General features: G+C 40.6%; 1 protein-coding gene across 7 annotated transcripts in view; it reads left to right on the forward strand.

Moving 5' to 3' along the window:
* Nucleotides 1-23,884, forward strand: part of RAP1A (RAP1A, member of RAS oncogene family) — a 72,709-nt gene that overhangs the window by 26,412 nt on the left and 22,413 nt on the right. For 3 of the 7 annotated variants that reach the window (XM_045015022.1, XM_045015023.1, XM_045015024.1), the window contains 2 exons: nt 10,663-10,723; nt 21,108-21,191. In XM_045015022.1, coding sequence (XP_044870957.1) covers nt 21,135-21,191 — 57 coding nt within the window. In that variant the 5' untranslated portion in view covers nt 10,663-10,723; nt 21,108-21,134. Of the gene's footprint in view, nt 1-10,662; nt 10,724-20,257; nt 20,278-21,107; nt 21,192-23,884 lie in introns of those variants that run through there. The other 4 variants (XM_045015025.1, XM_045015027.1, XM_045015026.1 and 1 more) reach the window with 2 other exon arrangements.

The raw sequence follows: 23,884 nt of genomic DNA on the forward strand, positions 1-23,884 counted from the left end.
GTGCTGTAACTAGAGGGACGTGCACCCTTGTCATCCTTTAGGCAAGGACTGTTACCACTGTCATCAGCCTGTGGCTTTGGATGGATCAATCGCAAAGGGTTACAGCTGCTAGATAAAGATGCAAACAGGGTGGGGGAACTCTTGCTTGGATCAATCAAGGCGGATGGGAGCACAGCTTACCCAAACCAGGGAGAACAGGTTGGGAGAGCTCCCTTCTGCTTTTAGAAGAGGAGGGGGAGCTGTGCTGTTTGCAATAGTGTTTTGGCAGCCTGAGCTTCAAAGGGAAGGTTCTGGCAATATGAATGTATGGTTATGTAGAGAGGCCCAGTCTCATTTTGGAAAATAGCCATAACTGGGTCTATGTCTTTCCATACCCAAATGACAAGCTCATTCAGGGTACATCCACTCAGGAATCTTTTGACGTCAGGATTCAGTTCCTATCCTCCTCCACCTTCAGATAGGGAAGTGGCACGTTATTGTTAGTCCCTGACTTTTTATTATTTGTATGAGGAATACCTAGTAGCCCTTATTTTGGGTGCTTAGTGAGAGATAGTCCCTACTTAAAGAGTTTACAATCTAAATAGGCGGCGGGGGAGCTGAGGCGCAGACAGATGAAGTGACTTGCCCAGTTTCAGAGAGAGGCTGTGGAACAGCTGGCAATTGAACCCAATTTCTAGGCCAATCTTAACAAGCAAGATGACCCTTCATCTTCAGTGGTTTATGGCTGGTTCAGTTATTAGCTAACATGTTGACAAATTCTTGTTTCTTTAACAGAAAGTCAAGTGTGATTTCACAAAAAAGTTCTAACTATAGTCCCAATTTTACTAAGTTCCATTGACTAAAATAGTACTTCCTAGGCTTTATTAATAAAAAACACGTAACTCTTATACAGTGCTTTTCATCTGAAGAGCCTATAGCACTGGGCAAAGGTGAACAGGATCACTGTCCTTATTTTTTTACATTTGGACAAACTCAGGCAGAGAAGTAAAATAACTAGCCCAAGGTTACATGACAGTTCAGTAGCAGAGCTGCCCACTCACCTTTAGACGGAATACAATTGGTGTGTTAAGTTACTGTTCATTCATAGAAAAGCTGCATATTTCTTTTGTAGAGATGAGAATGTGTTCTTTTTAAAGTCTCTTGGAAGACTACATAAAACAATTTTGATAAGTTAGTTCGCAGATGGCATAGCATAAATTAGTTTTTCACTTGGCAACTTTGATCTACCATGTGGCTTTGCTACAGTCTCTGCACATTAAGATTAATCAGACAATTGAGCCATAAACTTAAAATATTTTGCTCCAATTCAACTATTCTCATGGACTCCTTGTAGTAAGTAAACCTGGTTTGCATCTCTCAAAATGCATTGGAGACAATAAAATAATTGAGAATCAGGTTAGTAACACAAATGGTGGCTTAAGTATAACTTAGAGCAATGTTTCCCAAACTTGGGATGCCACTTGTGTAGGGAAAGCCCCTGGCGGGCTGGGCCGGTTTATTTACCTGCCGCGTTCACAGGTCTGGCCGATTGTGGCTCCCACTGGCCGCAGCTCGCTGCTCCAGGCCAATGGGAGCTGCGGGAAGCGGCGGCTAGCAAGTCCCTTAGTCCACACCGCTTCCAGCAGCTCCCATTGGCTTGGAGCAGCGAACCGCGGCCAGTAGGAGCCGCAATTGGCCGGACCTGTGGACAGGGCAGGTAAACAAACCGGCCCGGCCCGCCAGAGGCTTTCCCTATACAAGCGGCGTCCCAAGTTTGGGAAACACTGACTTAGAGACTTCAACCATCAAATATTGTATTGGGTGCATTTACATATTTTAAAAACAAAACATGCAACCTAGTGACCTTTGACTCTGGGGAGAACAAAAACCATGGGAGACGAGTAAATATTTAGCATTGTCCATTCTGCATAATGAACACACAGATTTTTAGAACAAAATATTTCCATCTGCCTGAGTATTGTTTGAATAATTCCAATTGACAGAAATGGTTCAGTATTCTGATCCGTTCAGATGTGGCCACATATAAAACACTCCATTTGATGTGTACTTGAAGCTCAGTGGAAGCATTAGTCACCGCTCTCAGTATCATTTCCTGCTCTGTTTTGACTGTCTTACCCAGTTAATAGTACAGCATGTTTAAGACGCACGGTTCGCTTCGGTAAGTAGGAGTTTAAATATGAGTAGCTTCCTCTATGCTCCTGCCCCTTCATCCCCACTATTTTTAAAGCCAAGTTACTTGCGTATGACTCATTTTTTTTAGTGACTAAAATAAAAAGAACTTGCTCATCTGGAAGCTGTAACTCATTCTTCAGAGTTTTTTTTTCCCCCTTAATGGGTCATTTTTCTAGGGTGAAACTCACTCTAGTACAGAGGGGCTTCCTTGTAGCACCTCAGCTCCAATTCAGACCTCCAGCTGAAGTCTAACTAGGGTTGGAATGGTGCAGAGGACTTTGGGATGAGTTTGGACCTTGGGAGTTGTTTAGCTGTTTTTATGCACAGACTAGCAGACTTCACTGAAATCTGCTCAGTTCATCCTTCATGGAAGGACACAGGTAATGATTTGCTGTCGAAGGGCCCTCTTCAGAGTGAGAGTGTTTAAAGGGTTATAGGGTAGATTGCTACTGTACCTGAAATTACAGCTGTCGCTCTTCCTGGCTTATATAGGTTGGAGATGAAATCTGAGACAGTTCAGCATGCAAACTGCCCTAGCTACCAGCTGAGCCTCCAAGTGGGTGGGTGGGTGGGTGTGACATGTCAAGATATTTAAATCGGACTTAACAGCGTAAACTTTTAAACTAATAACTTGCAAAATCCTGACAAATGGAAAAATCATTCTGTTTTGGGTTACTCTGAATCTGGGTCACTGCATGCACAAAACACGCTCCTGTTTTGATCCCCACCTGTCTGCTTCATGCCATTTCTAGTCAGTTTCATGTGTTGGAGCTATTCAGAGCTGAGGAACAAGTGCATAAACTGGGAATGCTGAAGGAATGTTAAATAGTTGGGATTCAGGGAGTGATGTGCCAGAAAAAAAAAAAAAGCTTTATTTTGTTGTTGTTGCAAATGCTAACAACCTGAATGGCCTAGGTATAATATGTGCAAGCTGACTTCACTGAAATATAGTAAACTGCAGATTAGTAATACTTCTGAGTTTTGATATGGAGAAGACATAAGCAGTAAGATACTGTGGCTGGCTTTCAGAGGTACTGAGCCATCTTCGTTGGGAGTTGCCATGTACACAACGTATCTAAAAATCATGCTCGCTATTCATAATATTGCATGCACTGAGAAATGCAGTGAACTAATGCAAGTAGAGGATTCTGCAGTTATTCAGAAACTCAGTCAGTATGATGTAAACTGAATCTATAGATCTTTCAAAACCGGCTTTTCTCTGGAATAAGTCTTTATTGGAGGAGAAGGTTTCTTCTTGACACATGAGTTTTGTCTCCAGTTGTATGGAAACAAGGGACACCTCAGAACTTTCTTTCTTGGGCGTGGACCCACTAAGTTTATCCCTGTGCTATTCCAGCAGGAGAAATAGTTCCAGAGTTGTAAATATGGCCTGCTCTGATTTTCAGGATCTAAGCATTCACTCAAAACCCATTCAGAATTTCTCTTAAGCTAACTTTCAGCACCATAGATTTACCATTATTGAACATAGCCATACTATACGCTGCTATGACTTGCATTTGGACTGACAAGTGTTTCATTTAAAATGAAGACATGATTCTTTCTCCAAATATGTATTTTTCTCTCTTTATTGAAAGTTGTTATTCAATAGTGACTAGTGGGTTTTAGGATTTAAACTTCAAAGGTATTTTCCCCTCAATCATTGTATTTGAGACCAAAGATAACTCTTGCAGCCATATTCTCCTGTGTAAAATCCAGAGGCTATTGACGTATTCTTTTCAAACTCATGCTCATAACACTTTCTTGTTGATAACTCATGATTTTGAAATTTTGGCTTGTATTTTTTTTTAACCTAGAATATACGAGGGCAGCATATTAATAGCAAAAGTGTAGACATTGGGGCTGGGGGGAAGTATAGACAAGGGTATGATCTTAGGACAGGGCCAAGAGCCAGGGACTCCTGGTTTCTTATCTCAGCTCTTCCACTAAGTCTCTTTCCATGGCTTTGCGCAAGTTGCTTCACCTATGATCTTCTGCTTTGTCTGCATCATGGGTATAATCATACTTACCTACTGCACTGGGAAGGTTTTGAAGATATTAATTAATGTTTGTAAATTATTTTGAGTTTTTAGCTGGGAAGTGTTAGACATACAAATTCTCAAAGGTTACCAAAGCCCTGCTATTAGAATGTACTGCATTTAAATTGCTACTAGATTATATTACATTTAAGCAGATACCTAAACAACGAAGTGCCTGAAACTTTTTTGTGGAGTGTGGTTTGGATAGTTAGAAGTGCCAGCTCTTTATCTTTTTGAATTTCCTCTGAAAAATTGTTATGACAATGTGAATTTCAATCTACAGTAAAATAATTAAAGCTAACATAAATCAGGAAAAACATGGTCTGTAAATGCACACCTGCGGACACAACAACAAATAGCTGTTGTTGGTAGACACACATGATACAGACTGAGCCCTCTGCACTGCAGGCCGGAGATTATGAAAAGCATCCCATCTGTTACATTGAATTGTTTACATTTTCCCAAAGTGCAAATTTGGTATTTGTAAAAACAAATTCAGTAGTAGATGAGAAGGGCATGGACGCAATGAGGAATATTTTCAAAGATAGACTAGGGGAGTTAGATACCCAACTCCTACTGATTTTTTTTAGTAGGAGGTGGACCATTCAACTGCCTTTTGGGCCTTGGAGGATATTCCTTATAGTGTAAAAAGATACCGTACTTAAAATGAATACTTAAAATCAAGGGAGAACAATAGAGGTGAATGTCTCTATTGGCTAGAAGTTGATAGTACTGAAGAGTGAAAGGCATTGCAGAAGGGAAAGGAAAAGAACAGGGCTTTGGAAGCGTATCTGGATTTGAGAATAAACCTAGCTACTGAAAGGTTGGTGCAAATGACTCTGGACAAAAGCAACAACATTCCATACATCTTTGGCCAGGAAAGCTGAATACAAGAGGAACAGCAGGCAGGCTATTTAAACATTTGATATTACACTGATTCATGGGAAGAGAGAATGTTACTGTCCTCCACAGACTGGCAAAAAATGTTTCAAGCAGGTATCTATGGACTATAGATTTATTTCCATCATTTTCTGGTGGTTGAAAAACAGTAGGTGTCAGTGTCCATTAAAAGAAAATTATTTCTATGGGATTTCTGTATAAAACTAAACATTATGCATATATTAATTAACTTGGTGCTAGTAATGGAAACTTCTAAAGAAACAGGCAGCAGGATTAGCACATAAAAAGCTGCCCTGAGGGAGTTTGTGGTCATGGAGCTTCTCCTCTGGTTAACATGACATGATGAAGACTGGATCGGAATGCAATTCTGAGCTGCTGGTGCCTTTTTGATGTGCATACCAAGGGCGTTTTACAAGATGCTTGGTAACTAGAGAGGAAACATAGGGTCATTTTAGGCTTATATCTGAATTGTAGGAATGTTACCCAAAGCAAGGTGGTAAGTGCTTGAGGATTCTCTTATTCTCTCAAAAGCACTAGACTTGTCGATCATAATTAGGCTGATCATCATCAATATGGAGGCTCCCTCAGTTGGTTGGATGACAGAGTGAGAGAAATACTACCACAGAAATGATATGGCCCTGTCCTGTAAAGTTCAGGGGCAGACTTTGCCTTAATAAGACTGTGTATTATTGTACTAAATACAAATGGCTTGTATGCCTGAAAGTCCATGACTTTGATTTTTCTTCTCTTCTCCCCCCCATAGGCCATAGGGGGAGACAGGTTTATTTCCCTGCTCCAGCACGGGACCCTCCTGCGTGACTTTAGTCAAGCTATTTAGCTTATCTGTGCCCGAATTCCCTATCTGTAAAATGAGGATGATAATGCTTCTCTATCTCAGAGTAGTGTTGTGAGGATCAATACATGAAAAAGATTGTGAAGCACTTTTAGATCTACTGATAAAAAGTGCATTATTAATAATAATTTTGTGCCTTATTCTCATACTATCATTTAATTGCAAATGCAGTTTTGTAAGTGCATTTGCTAACATTTAGCCATCTAAATACCCAATTTTAAGAGACAAATAGAAAGACGCATAACAACCAGTTTTTGAATGAGCTGATGACCACCATGGCTTGGGATATAGAGAAGTATTTCTTCCTTTCTATCCAGGCACAAGTACAATGTCCCATCAACACTACAGTACTAACTGGGGCACATTGTGGGGTAGAAGGGATTTAACAGTTTGTATTTATGGTGTGGAAGTGGCATCACAACTATTCTAGGAAATCCATCCCTAAGTTTCTATAACTGGTCTGTCACATCTACGTTGCAAACAAAAAACCATGTTAGAATGAGTGCTTGAGGAGTGCTAGACAAGGTTGATGTGTAGAATGGGACTTTCAAATATATGCTGACCTAAAGCTACTCCCATCGAAGTCAGTGGGAGCAGAGTGAGGCCAGTGCTGAGTGTTGTTGACCATCCCATCCATGCAAGGCCTAAATCGAAATACCCGTACTCGGATCTCTTGGGTGTTGGAGTGGGTGCGTGTGCTTGGGGAGGAACATAATCCTGTTTCAACATAAACATTACAATTCCACAGCATTAAAAAGAGTGCCTCCAAGGCTTGTCAGTGTTTCTGACCCTGTTAGGGGCTCTGTCTGCTCACTAAATACTTACTATGCCATTTCCCAAACTCCCGCTGACAGTGATAGTAGTGGCCTACGCACAGTGAGGGAGGAACAGACTCCTCAAAATTGGGTGATTATTTTGCAGTTTGTTCTGGTGAAATTAGGCTAAGACAAAGCAATTTCAGTTCACCTTCTGACTCGGGGCACACATCACGCTGTAACCCAGATGTGGCTCTCTTCTTTAACTCCCGGTCTAATTGTAGTCAGGACAGCCAAGGGCAAGGGGTGCTGTGTGGGCCGTACAGTCGGCTCCAGGAAGGGAGTTTCTAGTGTTGGTCAGCTTCAGCAGTTGCCTTGCTTGGCTCCAAAGAAAATCCTTTTCACTCATCTACCAGAAGGCTGATGGCTGTGATGTAGCCTGTGTGTGGGGAGGTGGTTGCCAAGTATGAGGAAGTGGGATCCGAAAAGAATCTTTTCACGGTGAAAGCTTGTCTGTTCAATACGTTTGCTTCTAAAAGGGCTGTTCATAAAGAGGTGCTGGGAGGTTAAAATTTAAAGTTTTGTTACTAATAACACTGCATTAAAACTAGATATTACATCTGTTTTTCACTCTTTATGCTACTTGATTACTCTTTGCACTTTGCTCCAAGAAACTATTCAGTTTCACTTTCTGGTGCATTATCTGAATGCTGCAGTAACTGATGGCAAGTGCTGCAGGAAAACAGTTTAAAATAAAAATGTTTTTTGTTACTTTTTCTTACAACTGGAGGTGAATGGTCCTATTCTGTCTTACACCGACTGAGGATCTGGATCAACATTTTTATTAATAGACCCAAAGTCACATTGTGGAGCTAAACCAGTGGTTCTCAAACTGTGGTTCATGGAATCCCTTGTGGGTGGTCCATGGAGCTGCAGCTGTTCCTGTGGTGAAGCATCTTTCAGTCTTCAAGCAGTTTCCTGCTAAATATAGCACGATTCAGGATTCCGCAAATCAGTCTGGACCGGTTTACACTAAGAATTAATTTGGCCCTTTGCATTTCCAAGAGCTTTTGGGATCCAGTAAACTCAAAAAACCAAAGCGTCTTTCTGCTCTCTGCACAGCTGATTTGTTTATTTCAATGTTTCTTTGGTGAAGAGGCAAGTGCGATTCAGTTTAGACTCCCAAAATTAAAGGTCACCAACCTTTAAAGAAAGCTAACAATCTGAACATTGGATGCAGGCTGGGGAGGAGGAGGGGAGAGAGGGAGGAGTCGGAGTCGGTATTAAGTCTAAAGTCCTAGTCACAAAGAGGAAATAAACAAGACAGCTCTAAAATACTGGGGATATAATGAAGCAGCCACCACCAGGGCATTGTGGTTTTTTTTCTAATGTTGTCTCCATGATATTTACTGAATATTGTTTCAGATAAGCAAGCACCACAGGGAAGTTGCCTGACTTGAATTGGGACAGTTGGATGGGAGGTAACCTATGAATTGGTATGGAGGCATGCACCATAATAAGAAAAACTTTGAGAACCACTGTCCCTAAGTACCCACCAGTCTTTTTTTCTTTAAGTGCCTTTTGGCTTGTAAATCTTGTTTGTGAGGAGTCACAGGGCAAACTACAGTATAAATAGAGCTATATACAAGTTGTGGTGTCCTGTAATGTAGCCTGTGTTAATTTCACAACTGCAAGATTGTAGTATACAGAGTTGCTGTGGACTCAGGCAATAATGGAGTACACTATTGCCAACTCCATTGTTCAAAAATTGAGTTAAGCCCCAGAATATCATGAGATTTAAATATATATTGGGCTTTTTATTTGTATTTTGGTTTTAGAGCCTTTGGGTGCACTTGGGTACAGAAAGACTTTGGTGGGTAAAAAAGAAGAGATACTTCTGGAGCCCTCTGATTACATGAGCAGAGGCAATAAGAAAAAAACATGGTATCCCGAGTGTCACAAACACTGGCACCATAGTGTGAATTGTTTGTGTGTGCTTGTGGAGAGGAGAAAACCAGGTAATTCTTGGAAGTTACAATATTTGCTCTGAAGCACGAGCATCATGTAGTTCTCAATATGCCCTGCTAGCTTCTAAAGCGAAGGTCCGGTTTTGCCCTCCCCAGTTCTGTGGGTTAGAAATCTTCTGAAGGCCTATCCCAGCTCCATTGGGATTGGAGAGCAATGCTGTATCTGTAAATCCAGCTGTTGGAAAGCATGGGATCTTGGCATTCCTTCAATTCAGTGTTTGTTTATTGCCTTTGTTGGTTGGCCAGTGTTTTTCATTGGTTTTTGCTTGAAAGACTAATATCTAGTTATGGAGCAGCTGAATATTTCATGGCCTTTGCCTGACACTGTGGAGTTGATTTTAAGTTTAAAAAAACAGAAACAAAAACCTTTGGAGTTTTTTAGAGAGTAAATATTGGAACAAAACATAAAGCAATTGATAGAAACACTTTGTAAAAACCTTCCTTATGTTGTAGTAATGGTTTAGTATAACACAATACTTTCTATACAGTGTCTGTTTATTTAGCAATTTGCATAATGTGAAGTAAGAATGAACAGTGGGAGGAGGTAGGCTGATGAGAACATCAAATTATTTGGCTTGCTATAAAAGTATGTTGTTCCATTGCAATTTGGGGAAGTGTGTTGCTCTCTGAGCTTCTGGAAACCTCTGTCTAGGAGCATTGTACTTTTAATTTCTCTTTAGAGAGGAGTTTAATGACCACGATAATGATTCAGTTCCTTAATTATATGTATTACAGTAATTGTATAAAGTGTTTTATGACTGAGCTTGCAAGTCATACCATAAAACTATTTTCTGCTATTTGTCTTTTCCAAATCCAATATACATTGTCTCCAATTTCAAAAGTATTTTCCATGGGTGATTTGAGAAGATCACAAATGCAGGGGACTAGTCAACTATATTCACTTTCAGGTTTTCTAATTGACCCTGGCCTCTGGGGTATGTGCTTAACAGTAATGGTTTTGTTTAGAAAGGGACCAAGAGAAGGGTATGTGTTCAAGGCTCTTCCTTGGGTCTTTGTTCCCAGGTCTGCTGTGTTGAGGAGTTCTGCAGGATTAATACGGTCTATCCTTGGGAGGTGAAAGGGGAAAGAGAAATTAGGGACTTGGAGGACCTTGTGAAGGTTGAAGATAAACCCATGGTTATTTAACCTCTGCATTTGGCACTGGGACAACTGCTGCTGAAATACTGTGTCCAGTTCTGGTGTCTACAGTTGAAGGACGTTAATAAATTGGAGAGGGTTCAGAGAAGAGCCACAAGAATGATTAAAGGATTAGAAAATATACTTCATAGTTATAGACTCATGGAGCTCAATCTATGTAGCTTAGAAAAGAGAAGGCTAAGGAGTGTATAAATACCTGCCCGGGGAACAAATATTTGCTAATAGGCTTTTCAGCCTCACAAAAGGCATAACATGATCTAATGGCTGGAAGTTGAAGCTAGACAAATTGCAGACGAGAAATAAGACATATTTTTTTAACTATAAGGGTAATTAACCATGGAACAATTTGCCAAGTGTCATGGTGGAGTCTTGACTGTTTTTAAATCAAGATTAGATGTTTTTGTAAAAGAGCTCTAGGAATTATTTGGGGGAAGTTCTGTGGGCACAGGAGGTCAGATTAGATGATCACAGTGGTCCATTCTGGCCTTGGAATCTGTGAATCTATTATTTAACATGTGTTAAAACAGTCAAACTTGCATCATTCCAGAGGTGATGCCAATGCACCTGTGTGTGTTTGGGGTAGTTTGATTCCAGTAGCCAAAAGTTGTTCTGAGTTCATTTGATGGAACAAAATAGTTAATGGCTTGAAATTCAAACCAAAACCATGACTGCTCTGTAAACTGTATGGTACAGTATCCTTTTAAAAAGTGTTTTGAAATATTTTAAACTGCATTTTTTTTATCCTTTCAAATCCGCTGTAGGGAACTTGGAAAAAACCTCCAGTAGGGCTGTTAACACTGATGAGAGATCTTGTATGCCAAGGTATGAGCTTTTCATGTTCTCAGCATATATTCAAATGAAATTGCCAATTATGAAAGTGTGGGGGTTGGAGAAACAAGAAGGGAAGGTTTAAGAATTACTAAATGTCTAATACAAGGGTGTTTTTAAAAAAAACAAAAAAACAAAAAAACAACCTCTGTGTTTCCTGCAGTTACAGAAAGTTGGAGGTGTGTTTTTACTTCTATGTTCATTCACAATGTTGCGAGACATGCACTTGTGAAGGCAGCTCTATATTCTTTAAGGGGCAGTCAGCAATGTGGATACTTACTATGCTTTTTTCAAAAAGTCCTTTGTCACTGTCTTGCTTAAATGGGGGGACGTCTTCAGTCATACTGCACGTTTCACCAGGATATGCAAAATCATCAAACCACACTTCTGCCTAGGCCTCCACACACCAAGCAACACACACACATCTAATGTTACTTGTGGCTCTGTCAGCAGTTGCTGGAGGAAGGGGGAACCAACCAAACGTAAGCCGCCTTCTTCAAACATATAAAATTGTGCTCAGACAGTTATGTGTGAAAGAGCTTGTGTCACATTTCAGGTTAGTGTGAAATTCTTACACTCAACATCTGTTCAGTGGTGGGTTTGCTTATTTTTCCACCAGGCGCAGGTTAGGAATTTCCTGGTGAGTGGCTGGAGTTTTTTGAGGGAGTAGAAAAAGGGGTTGGACCAGCTGTCAGTTCCAGAAGGGCTTCCCAAAGACTCTCTTTGTATTTATTATAAAGTCAGAATTATTTAAATCCTCTTAATGGCTGCATGGAAATGCTTTTGAAAATAGAGGCTGTCTGACAAATGTCTTAATTTTTTTGGTCTGCTTATATAGTGCTACAGTACATGTATGTACCTAAATCTTGTGTAAAATCTGTCTTAATGTCTGTGCACAAGCACATTAGCTGGTCTTACATATTACAGAAGTGTGTGAAAATGCGATTGAGCCGTTTAGTGCAAAATTTCCTGTCTGAAGGGACATGATGTAATGGACTGGATTTCCTGGCTCCCAGTCCATTGCTCAAGTTACAGTCCTGGCTCTTCCTCTGTGGCTATGGGCTAGTTACTTCTTTGTGCCTCAGTTTTTACGCCGTATAAACGGTGTATTACTTTACTTCACAGGGATGAAACGAGGATTAATTAGCGGTTGTAGAGTGTTTTTAAAATGTAAAGAGCTGGTTTAAGTGCTGCATGCTGTCATTGCTCTGGGTCACCCCTTCATAGGATTGAGCCTTTAATAGTATGTTCCAGCCTTTGATCAGCCTTTTCAATTCAAACATGCGTGTTTGTTTCTGTACTTGCAACAAATGCATTAAATCCTTATCTTGGTAAATGACACAATTCTTAAACCTGGAATGGCCACTTCGCTTGACTTGAGCAATACATAAAATTGTCCTCTTCTGATAGTATGCTATCTTTCGCAGCGCGTGAACTGTGTGACGAGATTGTGTAATTAAAACAGGCATTCTGAGCTACTTCTGGCATCTGCTGTCTTGCTGAAAAATGGTGTCATTTGGGATCCCAATAAATATGACAAACAGTTTTCATTCTGCTTTCATGCCGAGTTAACAATCGGCCAAACGTACAGGCCTGATGATAATTCAATAATAATAATAATAATTCAGTAGTTGGACCCTCACTGGGATCCTCTGAGAGCATGTTTGCAGTGGTACACAGAAGCACTTTCTCAGAACAAAGAGTGACTTATTTTGCCCCAAAGATACACAGTGCTTGGAGAAATAGATTTAAAATAGACAAAGAGGCCTATATGCGTATTCACTTACCTAGTCAGCAGGAGTCTCGTCCTTTTACTTCAACGGGATCATATCTCATCAACCTTTTTGCTGCATTTTTGCTAAAAAGGTTTTATTGTTGTCTTTGTCATGAGCTCATGCAGTGCTCTTTGGGTACGTACATGCTGGAATAAAAGACCCGAGCCATGGCCATGGCTGGCCTGAGTCAGCTGACTTGAGCTCAGGCTGCAGAGCTAAAAATTGCTGAGTAGATATTTGGGCTCAGGCTGGAGCCTGGAACCAAGCATCTACACAGCAGTATTACAGCCCCACAGCCTAAGCCCAAGTTAGCTGATCCGGGCCAGCTGCGGGTATTTAATATCTGTGGACTCATACCCCGTGTGTCTTCTCCCACGTGACCCTTCTGCATGCCTTTCCCAACTCCTTGTGCAGGGCACCTAATGCTTTGCTTATTTAGGCCCTCGTTTGGCAAAGCACTTAAGCACATGCTAAAGTATTGGCATTAAAGCATGTGTTCAAGTGCTTTGCTAAAGCTGGGGCTTTATGCCTCTCTTAGGATAGGTCCACACTGCAGAAAAGCCTCCCACAGCATCAAGTCTCAGAGCCCAGGTCATCTGATTCAGGCTTGCGCTATGGGACCAAGAACAGCCATGTAGATGTTCCTGCTTGGGCTGGAACCCAGGTTATGACACCCAGTGATGGGGTGGGTCTCAGTGGGAGTGGGAATGTTTTCACTGCTATTTATAGCTCCATAGCATGAGCCCCGTGAGCCTAAATCAGTTGCCCAGGCTCTGAGACTCGCTGCTGTGGTGTGATTTTTTTGTTTAGTTTTTTGCAGTGTGGACGTACCCTATTAGACCCCCTTCTGCCAGGCTGTCTGTAGTGCATCTATTTAACTTGTACTAAAAAAAACGCTTGTTCCCCTTCTCCTAATTTGTCTTTAGACTGTGACTTCCGCAGGGCATGGACCATCCCTTCTTGAGTGTCTGCAAAGTACCTCACGCATTGTGGATGCTGGCATAAACAATCAGATGTCCCAGTTTCCTTTGCTTTTGAGGAAGCACTTTTGAGGAAGTTGTCATTTGTGACAGTAATAGTAGAAGAAAATAAGAGGGTATTTTAATTCTGGTTCTAGAAACAGGTTCTTTTCATTGCCTAGTCTTGCCCTTGTGTGTTAAAAATCATTGTTTCGAACAGCTACATTTTGATTGTTGGGTCAAGACATTGGGCAAGTGAAAAACTGACACATGCTTAGGGAGAGTAATCCTGCAATGCCCAATTTTCAGTGGCACGACTGTAACGTCAACAGACCCTGGTTGTTGGCGGGCGGGATCTAACCGGGGACCTCTGGAGCTTAATGCATGAACCTCTACTGCATGAGCTAAAAGCCAACTGGCTGTTAGCAAAGGCTGTAGAGCAGATTCATTTTCTCTCTCTCTCTCTCTCTCTCGCTCTCTCTAAAAATGGTCTTGGTGCCACTAGATGGGAGAGAACACTACACCCAAACGGTGTGTGGGTTACACGACCATGAGGTTCGTCCATTGCTACAGATAAAATCCAGACCTAGTGGATTTATAATTGCTATTCTTTAAAGTTGCTCTTCTGAGAGAGTCTGTAATTTAGGGTTGCTGCTTACTCCAAGAGCTGACTATCGGAAACCAGCCCTTTGCCCCTTGAGTATCTATTTTAAATATTTTTCTGCAGGTGTGTAGGGCAGTTCTAATTCAATTATTTGTATCCTGGCCTATTTGACTAATATACCAAACATGTGCTGGTCAAAATGCTGTCTACTACATATGTCTTGTAACTTAAGAGTGCTTAGTGTGATTCCCTACTGGCTTTCTTGGCCCTTCAACTGGACGTGTGTCAAATAAGCACTTATTACTCAGTTCCCCAGAGAGGACTTGTAGTTCTTCTATATTTTTCTGCTCTTTGTTTTTAAATGAAATCAGTGCTTGTGATGGGTGCCCGATGGAAAGCCCTGGTGACTGAAAACTTCTATTTATCCGCACCATAAACAGCAGCAATACAAGATTTCTTAAACTCATAGCAAATGTGCTTCATCACTGAGCTGGAAGAAGTACTTTTCATACAGAGAAATCGCTGCATACACCATGAAAGTGTAGTCACTGCTTAACAGCACATAGTACCATTACAGAAAGTTAAGGGTGGAAATGAATGATACTGTGTCTAACTGAAACCTAAGGGGAATTTAGATATAATGAAATTATCCAAATGAAAAATTGGCCGGGATATTGCATAGTAATAATGCCTATATGAAAAGCCCCTAGCACTCTGTTGGTGCTGTATAAACAGATATTAATATCTTGCAAATGTGCCATGGATAATTAATCCACATAATGGGCTGTATAAGTACCTAGATTAATCACAAGAGGTCAAGATCTTGATTTCCTGTTGCATCCAAAAAAAAGTAACTGGAAAATACTGTAGAAAAGTGAGAATTCTTGTAATACCCCCTGTCTGTAACTTCCCCACATGTGTTTTTGACTATAAAAAAAGAAGTGAAAGAGTTCATGGCTTAATCTAAGCCTTAACTTGATTACTGTGTTTTTGAATGGGAGGGACCAGAGTGTGGTGTTCTGGAAAGGAAAGGGTAGACTGGATAAAACAAGCTTCTTTTATACTTTCCTTAAAAGCCATTCCCTTTTAAATCCTAAGAACAGATCTTACTCTCGATATTACCGACAGTTAATTAAAAGAAATCCCCCTTCTTTTTTCAGTCCAAAATGGTGGCTTTGAAAAAAAGGAAGCAAATGTTGCTACTCAGGGAAGTTTTCAAGTGGAAGAACTTATGTAAATAAACTGTTGTCACAACTTTAGCCAAAAAAACATATTGCCAGCTAACTTCAGAGTATAAATATTGTTCATCTGGTTTTAGATATTTAGTTGCCATGCTGGGGGAATCCTGCACAGCTGGCTTTTAGTTTCAAAGTGGAAGTCTGTGGAAGTGGCAGGTGCTCATCAGCACTAGAGAAACAGCCCCAAGTTGTGTAAGGATAGGCACCCAAAGTTAATTTTGATCTCAACCTCTCTGAATCAGCTGTAAAATCTGGGTGGTTGGGGAGGACAGTGATACTGAACATAGGCAAGATCTGAGCTACAGGACTTAAGATGTTCACAGCCACAGGTAGGTGAGTAAGGGCTTAGGTCAGTATAACTGCGTCGCTCCGGGGTGTAGATTTTTCATACCAGTGAGTGATGTGGTTATACCTATATGGGTCTGTAGTGTAGGCTTGGCCTTGGTATTGTTTGTATTTTGCAGCTTTGGAAAATGAGGCTCAATCAAAATGGTGGTAGATGCAAAATCATGTAAATGAATTTGCAAAGAAAACTTGGATGCATCTTTACGCTCAAAAATGGCGTACTGATTTAAACCAAAACAACCCCTGTCTGTGTCAAGTTCAGGTCCTAAGAAGAGGAACTGTGGCCCAATGGATAGGGCACTGAACTGAACGTAAGAAGAGCTCCCCAATGACTTGTTGTTTAACAAGGTAGAGAGGACAGTGTCGGGTATTTTGTCAGTCTCTGGGTTGCACGAACTTTAACTTGCCAGTCCAGTGAGGATTACTGCTCTCCCTTTGAAAAGCGCTTGCATCTAACATTGTCAGTGATTTTCTGTATTCTCAGTGTGTTCTTGCATTGCTGCTCTGCTCTGGCTCATTAATAACTTAAGATGCTCTTGTAATTTTTGTGCCATAGAGCTCAACCTGCCTTAGTGTTCACTCCTCCCTAGCTCACCACCACTACCACCACCAAAAAAAAGGACATGTGTCTTTGTAGGATCTAGTAGTTAAGATCAGGCTTTGTTGCTCTCAACTCCTGCTTTGCTTTACTTTACTTTCCCTTCCCTCCCTCCACGTTACCAAGTCCGCTGACACTATTTCCAAAATGCTAGTATCTTATGTTTAGTTACAGTTACGCAATTATATACAAACTTACGAGGACTATTCACTTTAGGCCATTAAAGATCAGATGAGGCACAGAGGGTATTAAACCTGCTTTTAACAAGGAGAAGGGGGAAAAAAAGGAGTTCAAGTGATCTGATACCACAGCAAAGGGAGCGTAAGGGTACCTTGAGAGATGGTAGATGACCATTCTGTCTGGTATGGTAAACTTGCATTGGGACAGAGTTCCTGTCCAAAGCAGGAGGTGGAGTCCCACCTGCGAAGATGGATTTGGTTTGGCCTAGGTTTAGCAGAGTTTTGTGTGAATTAAGAGGTAGAGCCTCAGGCCAATGAGGCCATACAACATGGAGTAAGGCTTCTACTAACTAATAGCACTTAGCACATTCAAAATGCCTTTCTTCCATACATCTCCAAGTGCTTTATGAAGAAGCCTCATTGCACAGAGCAGACTAAAGCGCAGAGAGGGGAAGTGACTTGCCTGAGGTGTCACAGTGATTCTGTGGCAGAGCTGGGAGTAAAACACTGGAGTGTTGACTCCCTGTCCTGTGCACCAGTGAGCACAATGACTCGTTAGACAGTCTCATATTCAAGAGAATCAGCTGCAACTATTTTTTCAATAAGAGCTGCTGGCATAACCCTGCAGAGAGCTAGAGTGCTTTATCCATAGGGCCCAGTGAGCAGTTATTTGCAAAATATTTTACTCTTTTATGTGGCTACAGATGCATCAATTGTTAAACACACTAGCCACACGAGGCACATACTAGAACTGATGTGACAGTTGGAGGTTCTGATTTGTGTCCAGCATTCATGAATTATGTATCTTTGTTTAATTAAAAGGAAGTGACCAGAGGAGTAGATGGGATTTGACCTAACGGGTCTTTTCTCTCTGATTTCTGTGATGTATTCTGCATCCGTTACCACATGAGCATGGATGGATGGTGTATGGTTAAGGCATTGGTTTGGGACTCGAGCAAACTGGGTTCAGTAACTAGCTCTGCCATAGACCTGTGTGACCTTGGGCAAGTCACATCATCTTTCTGATTCAATATCTGCACCTATAAAATGGGGATAATACTTCACAAACACGCTGTGAAGATAAATTCATTGTTGCTTGAGAGTTACTCAGATCCCACAGTGAGAGCTAGATCTCATTCAAAATGCTAACTTCCAAATAATCTTACTTCTGCAAAGAATTCAGCCACACCATCACCGGTTCATTCACCTGCACGTCCACCAATGTAATATATGCCATCATATGCCAGCAATGCCCCTCTGCTATGTACATCGGCCAAACTGGACAGTCTCTAAGGAAAAGGATAAATGGACACAAATCAGATATTAGGAATGGCAATATACAAAAACCTGTAGGAGAACACTTCAACCTCCCTGGCCACACAATAGCAGATCTTAAGGTGGCCATCCTGCAGCAAAAAAACTTCAGGACCAGACTTCAAAGAGAAACTGCTGAGCTCCAGTTCATCTGCAAATTTGACACCATCAGCTCAGGATTAAACAAAGACTGTGAATGGCTTGCCAACTACAGAACCAGTTTCTCCTCCCTTGGTTTTCACTCAACTGCTAGAACAGGGCCTCATCCTCCCTGATTGAACTAACCTCGTTATCTCTAGCTTGCTTCTTGCTTGCATATATAAACCTGCCCCTGGAAATTTCCACCACTTGCATCTGAAGAAGTGGGTATTCACCCACGAAAGCTCATGCTGCAAAACGTCTGTTAGTCTATAAGGTGCCACAGGACTCTTTGCTGCTTCTACAGAACCAGACTAACACGGCTACCCCTCTGATACTTAAAGAATTCCTGTACGTTGTTACGGCATTGGCTCCTTAAAATAGTGACCAAGATTTTAGTTTTATTATTTTAGTTATAAAGGGCATTGATACATTAATGGCCATAAGATGTAGCCTTCTGTATAAATCAACCTGACCTAAAAATGTTTGTGGCTCATTCCTTTGTGGGTTTTTGGTCTCAGAAGACAGGACTTCAGAGATGATACTTGCAGTAAATAATGGAGCATAATTTTCTCCACTGACATTGTGTGGTAGAATCTTCTAGCTAACACGACTGGGAGCCCCATTGCAGATAATCAAATGTTGCAAATTAATGAGTAAATGAATGTATAAACAAAAAACCCTATAGTATCACATTGCTAAAATTACTTGTATTTATTTCCACAAGTGTAGTTTAATTTTCTGTGGCATTGAACTAATCTATTAGGATATATTTTGTTAAATGAATATACCTTTATATGAACATTCACTTCAGTGATGAGCTCACTACAGTACTCTGAGCTGTTAAAACTCTGAGCCTTAAGGCCCTGATCCAGAAAACACCTCTTCTGCCGCCATTACCACACCACACACATAAAGACACACCTGCACACTTTGCTAGATCAGGTGTAAGGTTGTGAGGAAGGTAGAACCATTGTAAATTTTAGTAGCTTAAAAGCGAGAAATAAATAAAACACAGAGATTGTTAGGCAAGATTAATTTTATGTGTATGTTACTCCCAACATCGCATCACAGGTCAAGCGTGTTATAACAAGGGTTAAAACTGAATATTTAAGCAGTAGGACTGCAGTAGGCAGACATATTGCATTTTAGGAGGAAGCTAAGCCTCTGAGTAGTACACCAGGGTCTGATTGACTTCTCTGTCACAATCCTGCCACCCAGTTATCATAGGGCAAAATGTTACATTTATAACATTCTAAAACAAAGGCTTATCCTGAAGTGACAATCCAGTCCATCCCTACTGTTCATAGCCAGTAAACATAGTAGGCTAAATTTTCAAAAATGCAGGTGCTATAATCTGTTCACACCTTTGTATGTATTTTGGTTTGTGCGTGCAGCGTCTGACCTGCGCATGCAGATTAGAGTTTGAGCAAGCTCGATGTGTTCAGCAGTGCATATACAATTTTGCATGCGCATTTCCAAAATCTTGCATGTTTCCATGAAGGCTGCTGTTAGTGTTTTTTGTAGTGAGGGACTGTTCGATCCTCTAATTGAAACACATCAGACCTGTTGTTTCTGTATCAACCAGCCTGCAAATTTTAGGTAATGCCTTTAGATTTGTCTCTGTCTCATACTATGTCAGTTTTGAACTTAAAACAAATGGGGATGTACTTATGGATTCTTCATCTTGTTCAAGAACATAAACTCCCAAGTAATTTAGCTACAGGGCATTTTTGGAGTTCAGGATAAGTTTCCCATCAGTAGTACTTTGCATTCCTAGAACAACTTTCTTGTCAAGAATTTGTGTGTTACAACCTTCACCCTCATTTTATGGATGTATAAACTGAGGCACAGACAGGTTATAAATTACCTGCCCATGGTCACAGAGTGAATCAGTGGCAGAGATGGGAACACAGTCCATGCCCACTGTATACTGTTAATTCCAGTGAGCAAGTTGGTTTATTTTTATATCCTGCTACAGAGAATAAATCTTTATTCTTACAACAAATCATAAGATTATACCTAGAAAGGCTAATAAATCATGTGGCAAAGTTAGTCTGAAATCCCTTTGAGAAACTAAACCTGTCCAGTTTCATAGCATTCATAGTTCTGAATCCTTACTTGGGAAGAAAGTGCTATTTTACTAGGGGAAGAATGAACAGATAATTAGCTGGTGAGGTCATTGTTTGCTTGGGCTCTGTTGATGGGGCAGCCAAGCCTGGCTTATAATGTAAACATAGTGTAAAATGTTTATCGCTGGCTTTGTCATTCTCCTTATTTGTCAGGGCATCTTGATGAGAATGAGAAATTTTCTTGTGCTGCATAGGGAGTTGAGAGATTTCCATAAAAAGGCACAGGCGTTGCTTGGAAGAGCAGAGAGGTTTCTGACTTGGCAACAGTAAGTCAGGCCTGACCTTTTTCAGAAAGAAAATACTGACCTCCTAAATCATTCCCTGTTGCGGATGGGTGGGTGAAGTAAACTCTGATGCTTATATTTCACTGGTTCAATTTTCTTGTTTAATTGCTTGTATTTTTATGCAATTAAATATTGGAAGAGCAAATGAAAGGTACTATAAGCAAGTAGTAATATTTTGTGCAGCTAGATTTTAGGGAAGAATTGTTTCCCCTTCATGGATGGATACATATCAAAATGCCCTTTTATCATTACAACAAAACATACCACCATGATAACTCCACATTTGACCCTCTTTTTTCCCAAACACCTGAAAGAAAAGACAAACTTTGTAGTATTCCCAGAAAGTTAACAGGTCTACATTTTGGTGTCCCAAGGGAAGAAATGAATTCCAGAGTCAGACTCCTCACAAGTTCCCTGAAATAGGTGAATAACTGAAAGTCTGTAAAACAAATGAAGGTAAATCCCAGCCTGTATTATAATATTGAACAGAAACAATAAAAAGACTTTGTACATCTACCAGCATCCTGGTGAAAAGAACATTGTGGGTTTTTAATTTATTTTTTTGAATTTGAAGGTTCTACGCTGAGTACAGTAAATTACAGCCATCAAAGTACACATTTGCTTGGGTTCCCAGATTTAAAATAAAAATCTTTTTGCTGCTGCTGAAGAGATTTTTGTACTTAGCTATACAAAATAGTCTATTCTACAAATAAACGTGCTATGACAGCGGTTCTTTGGGGGAACACGTAATGTTTCTGAGGTGATGCTTGCAAACATTGCTCCTAATTCCATGCTTTCCCCCTGTTTTTCAGATTGCCTGTATTTGAACAGACCACATCATGCGTGAGTACAAGCTAGTGGTCCTGGGTTCAGGAGGCGTTGGGAAGTCTGCTTTGGTGAGTGAGTGTTCAGTATCTGACTTGAAAATTGTGCATTGGAGGGCAGTATCAAACACTTCACCAGTGTCTCGTTGCAAATAGGATTATTTTACACTATTGGGACACTTTTGTTACTTTCTGCATACACAACAGTTGATTGGATTACTGCTATTGAACTGCTCAAGTAGTTGTAAATGTATTACATTTAAAATGACCAAATCTTTAAAGATGGAGCACTGAGATTGTTTTCAGTGAAAAGACCTACACTACTATTTTATTTTCAGTTTGCATGTATATAACCTAGCATATAAATATATATTTTCTAAATTGCAAATGTGTAATCTAAAATAAAATGCAGCACAGAGTATTGGCTTGAATGCTAGTGAATTGCGGATGCCTGAGGTGCAGGGTACCTGGCATGTCTCAAAGGCTGCGTGTTTCCCATTGCAGATGGAACTAGACTGAAACCAGTGTGGCAAGAAACAGCCCACTGGTAGTGTAGAACAGGGGCCGGCAACCTTTCAGAAGTGGTGTGCCGAGTCTTCATTTATTCACTCTGATTTAAGGTTTCACGTACCAGTAATACATTTTAACATTTTTAGAAGGTCTCTTTCTCTAAGTCTATAATATATAACTGAACTATTGTTGTATGTAAAGTAAATAAGGTTTTTAAAATGTTTAAGAAGCTTCATTTAAAATTAAATTAAAATGCAGAGCCCCCCCGGACCGGTGGCCAGGACCCGGGCAGTGTGAGTGCCACTGAAAATCAGCTCGCGTGCCACCGGTTGCCTACCCCTGGTGTAGAAGGATAACTGTGGACAGATGGCGCTGCTTACTCCTGAAGTATGAGTGTTGCTTCTCAGTGGTTTGTGTTGCAGTGCTCACAGCAAAGCAAATGCACTGTAATAGAGACTTCAGTCATTTGTTGTAGCTGACTGTATGCTCAGCTATGTATCACATCTAAATCAACCAGCTCACTACTGAAAGGAGTAGGCAGGGAGGGACTAGTAGGAACTTATTAAAACAAGCAAATTCACCCTGCCACTTAAGGATGGGAGTAGCTGTCCAATTGTTTTTAATGTAGGAAACAATAAGGTGTTAAGGATAGTAAGATTGTTTTCTCTTGCATCCTTTCACTTACACTTGGAGATGAAAAACTGATGTACTTGGTAAGTTACTTGCAGAATCCAAAGGGCGAGTGAGAGAAAACAGATGTGGTGTAAAGCATATCAGGTTGTTAAACCAAACCATACATTTGGTTTGATGCACTATTTAATTGACTTCCCCATAATAACCTGTGGTATCATGCAGGTGTAAAAATTTATTCTTAAAAATGTGTTTGTATCAAACCCTACTCTTCCATGGTAACGTCAGCAATTAATAATGAGGCTGTTCCCCACCCCCACCTCCCATCGTCCCCTAGGGTATGTCTGTTTTTCTCATCAGGAATATAATATTTATGATTTAGAAGTCCTATGATGAGACTCTGACATTTGTCTGACATTTTGGTGGTGTGTACAGCAGGTTAGACAAACTTTGAAGAAGTTTCCTCACTTGTGATTTAAAATCTAAATCAGTTCAGTCTTGCAGATTTTTTTTAAATGAAAAACTTTTGTTTTTCCAAATATTTAACCTTTAGGTAAAAGTTTTTAAAAAAAAATTTCAGACTCATTAATTCCTAAATTTTTTCTGTGGACGAATAAATTTGTTTTTTGTTTGTTATAAGTAATATGTATGATGGCCTGATTCTCATCTCACCTACAACACTGTAAATTGGGGGTGACTCCATTAATCAGCAGCTTTGTACCAGGGATACAACTGGAGTGAATGAATAATAATATCCAGTGTATTTAATGTGAGTGTGCCTCTCAAGTGATAAACAGATATTTGGTAAGCTAAATGCCATTGTTGACATTATATAACCATACATTGCATTGTATATGGAAATATTGATCCGGCACGCTGATAATGGGGAACAAAAAATTAACAATAAACAAGTCAAGATCTGATGGCATTGAGAGGTAACAAAATAGCAAATTATTTACAAACAGCCATCAGAAGAGTAGATCTGAGATGGGTTTTAAAATAATACAGTGGAAGAGATTAAAACAGAATAGAACGATGGTATTTTGCTGCCAATAGTAATCTTTAAATTTCTCTTCCCTCCCCTTCCCCCACCTCCCAGTGACAAAACTAAAATGGCTTATAGAGAGGCTGGTATTGGTATTCAGTTCTGTATTTGAATGACAGTTTAGAATACAATGTGGTGGTGTTTCACTGCAAAGCCTCCTTTCTTGTTTTGACTCTTAATTCCCAATATAATGCTGATTGTGCACCACTTCTCCTTGCCCTGCCCTCTGGCACTAATGGCCGTATAACAGAAAGTCCTTAATACACCTCTACCCTGCTATAACGCAACCCAATATAACATGGGTTCGCATATAGCGCAGTAGCAGCAGGGCTCCGGTGGCGCTTTAAAGGGTCCGGGGCTCTGGCTGCTGCAGGGAGCCCCGGGCCCTTTAAATCACTGCTGCAGCCCTGCCGCCGCTACCCTGATATAACGGCGTTTCACTGTTAGGGGGCTTATTCCTTCACCCTCTCACTTCCCTGGTCCTTCTCGCATGAACAGAGCAACAATACCCGAAGTCCAAAGGCACAAACTATTCGATGTTTATTGGGGTGAACTTCCAGCAAGCATGATTCCAGTTTCC

This window comes from Mauremys mutica, chromosome 4 (assembly GCF_020497125.1).
Source record: "Mauremys mutica isolate MM-2020 ecotype Southern chromosome 4, ASM2049712v1, whole genome shotgun sequence".
Lineage (NCBI taxonomy): Eukaryota > Metazoa > Chordata > Testudines > Geoemydidae > Mauremys > Mauremys mutica.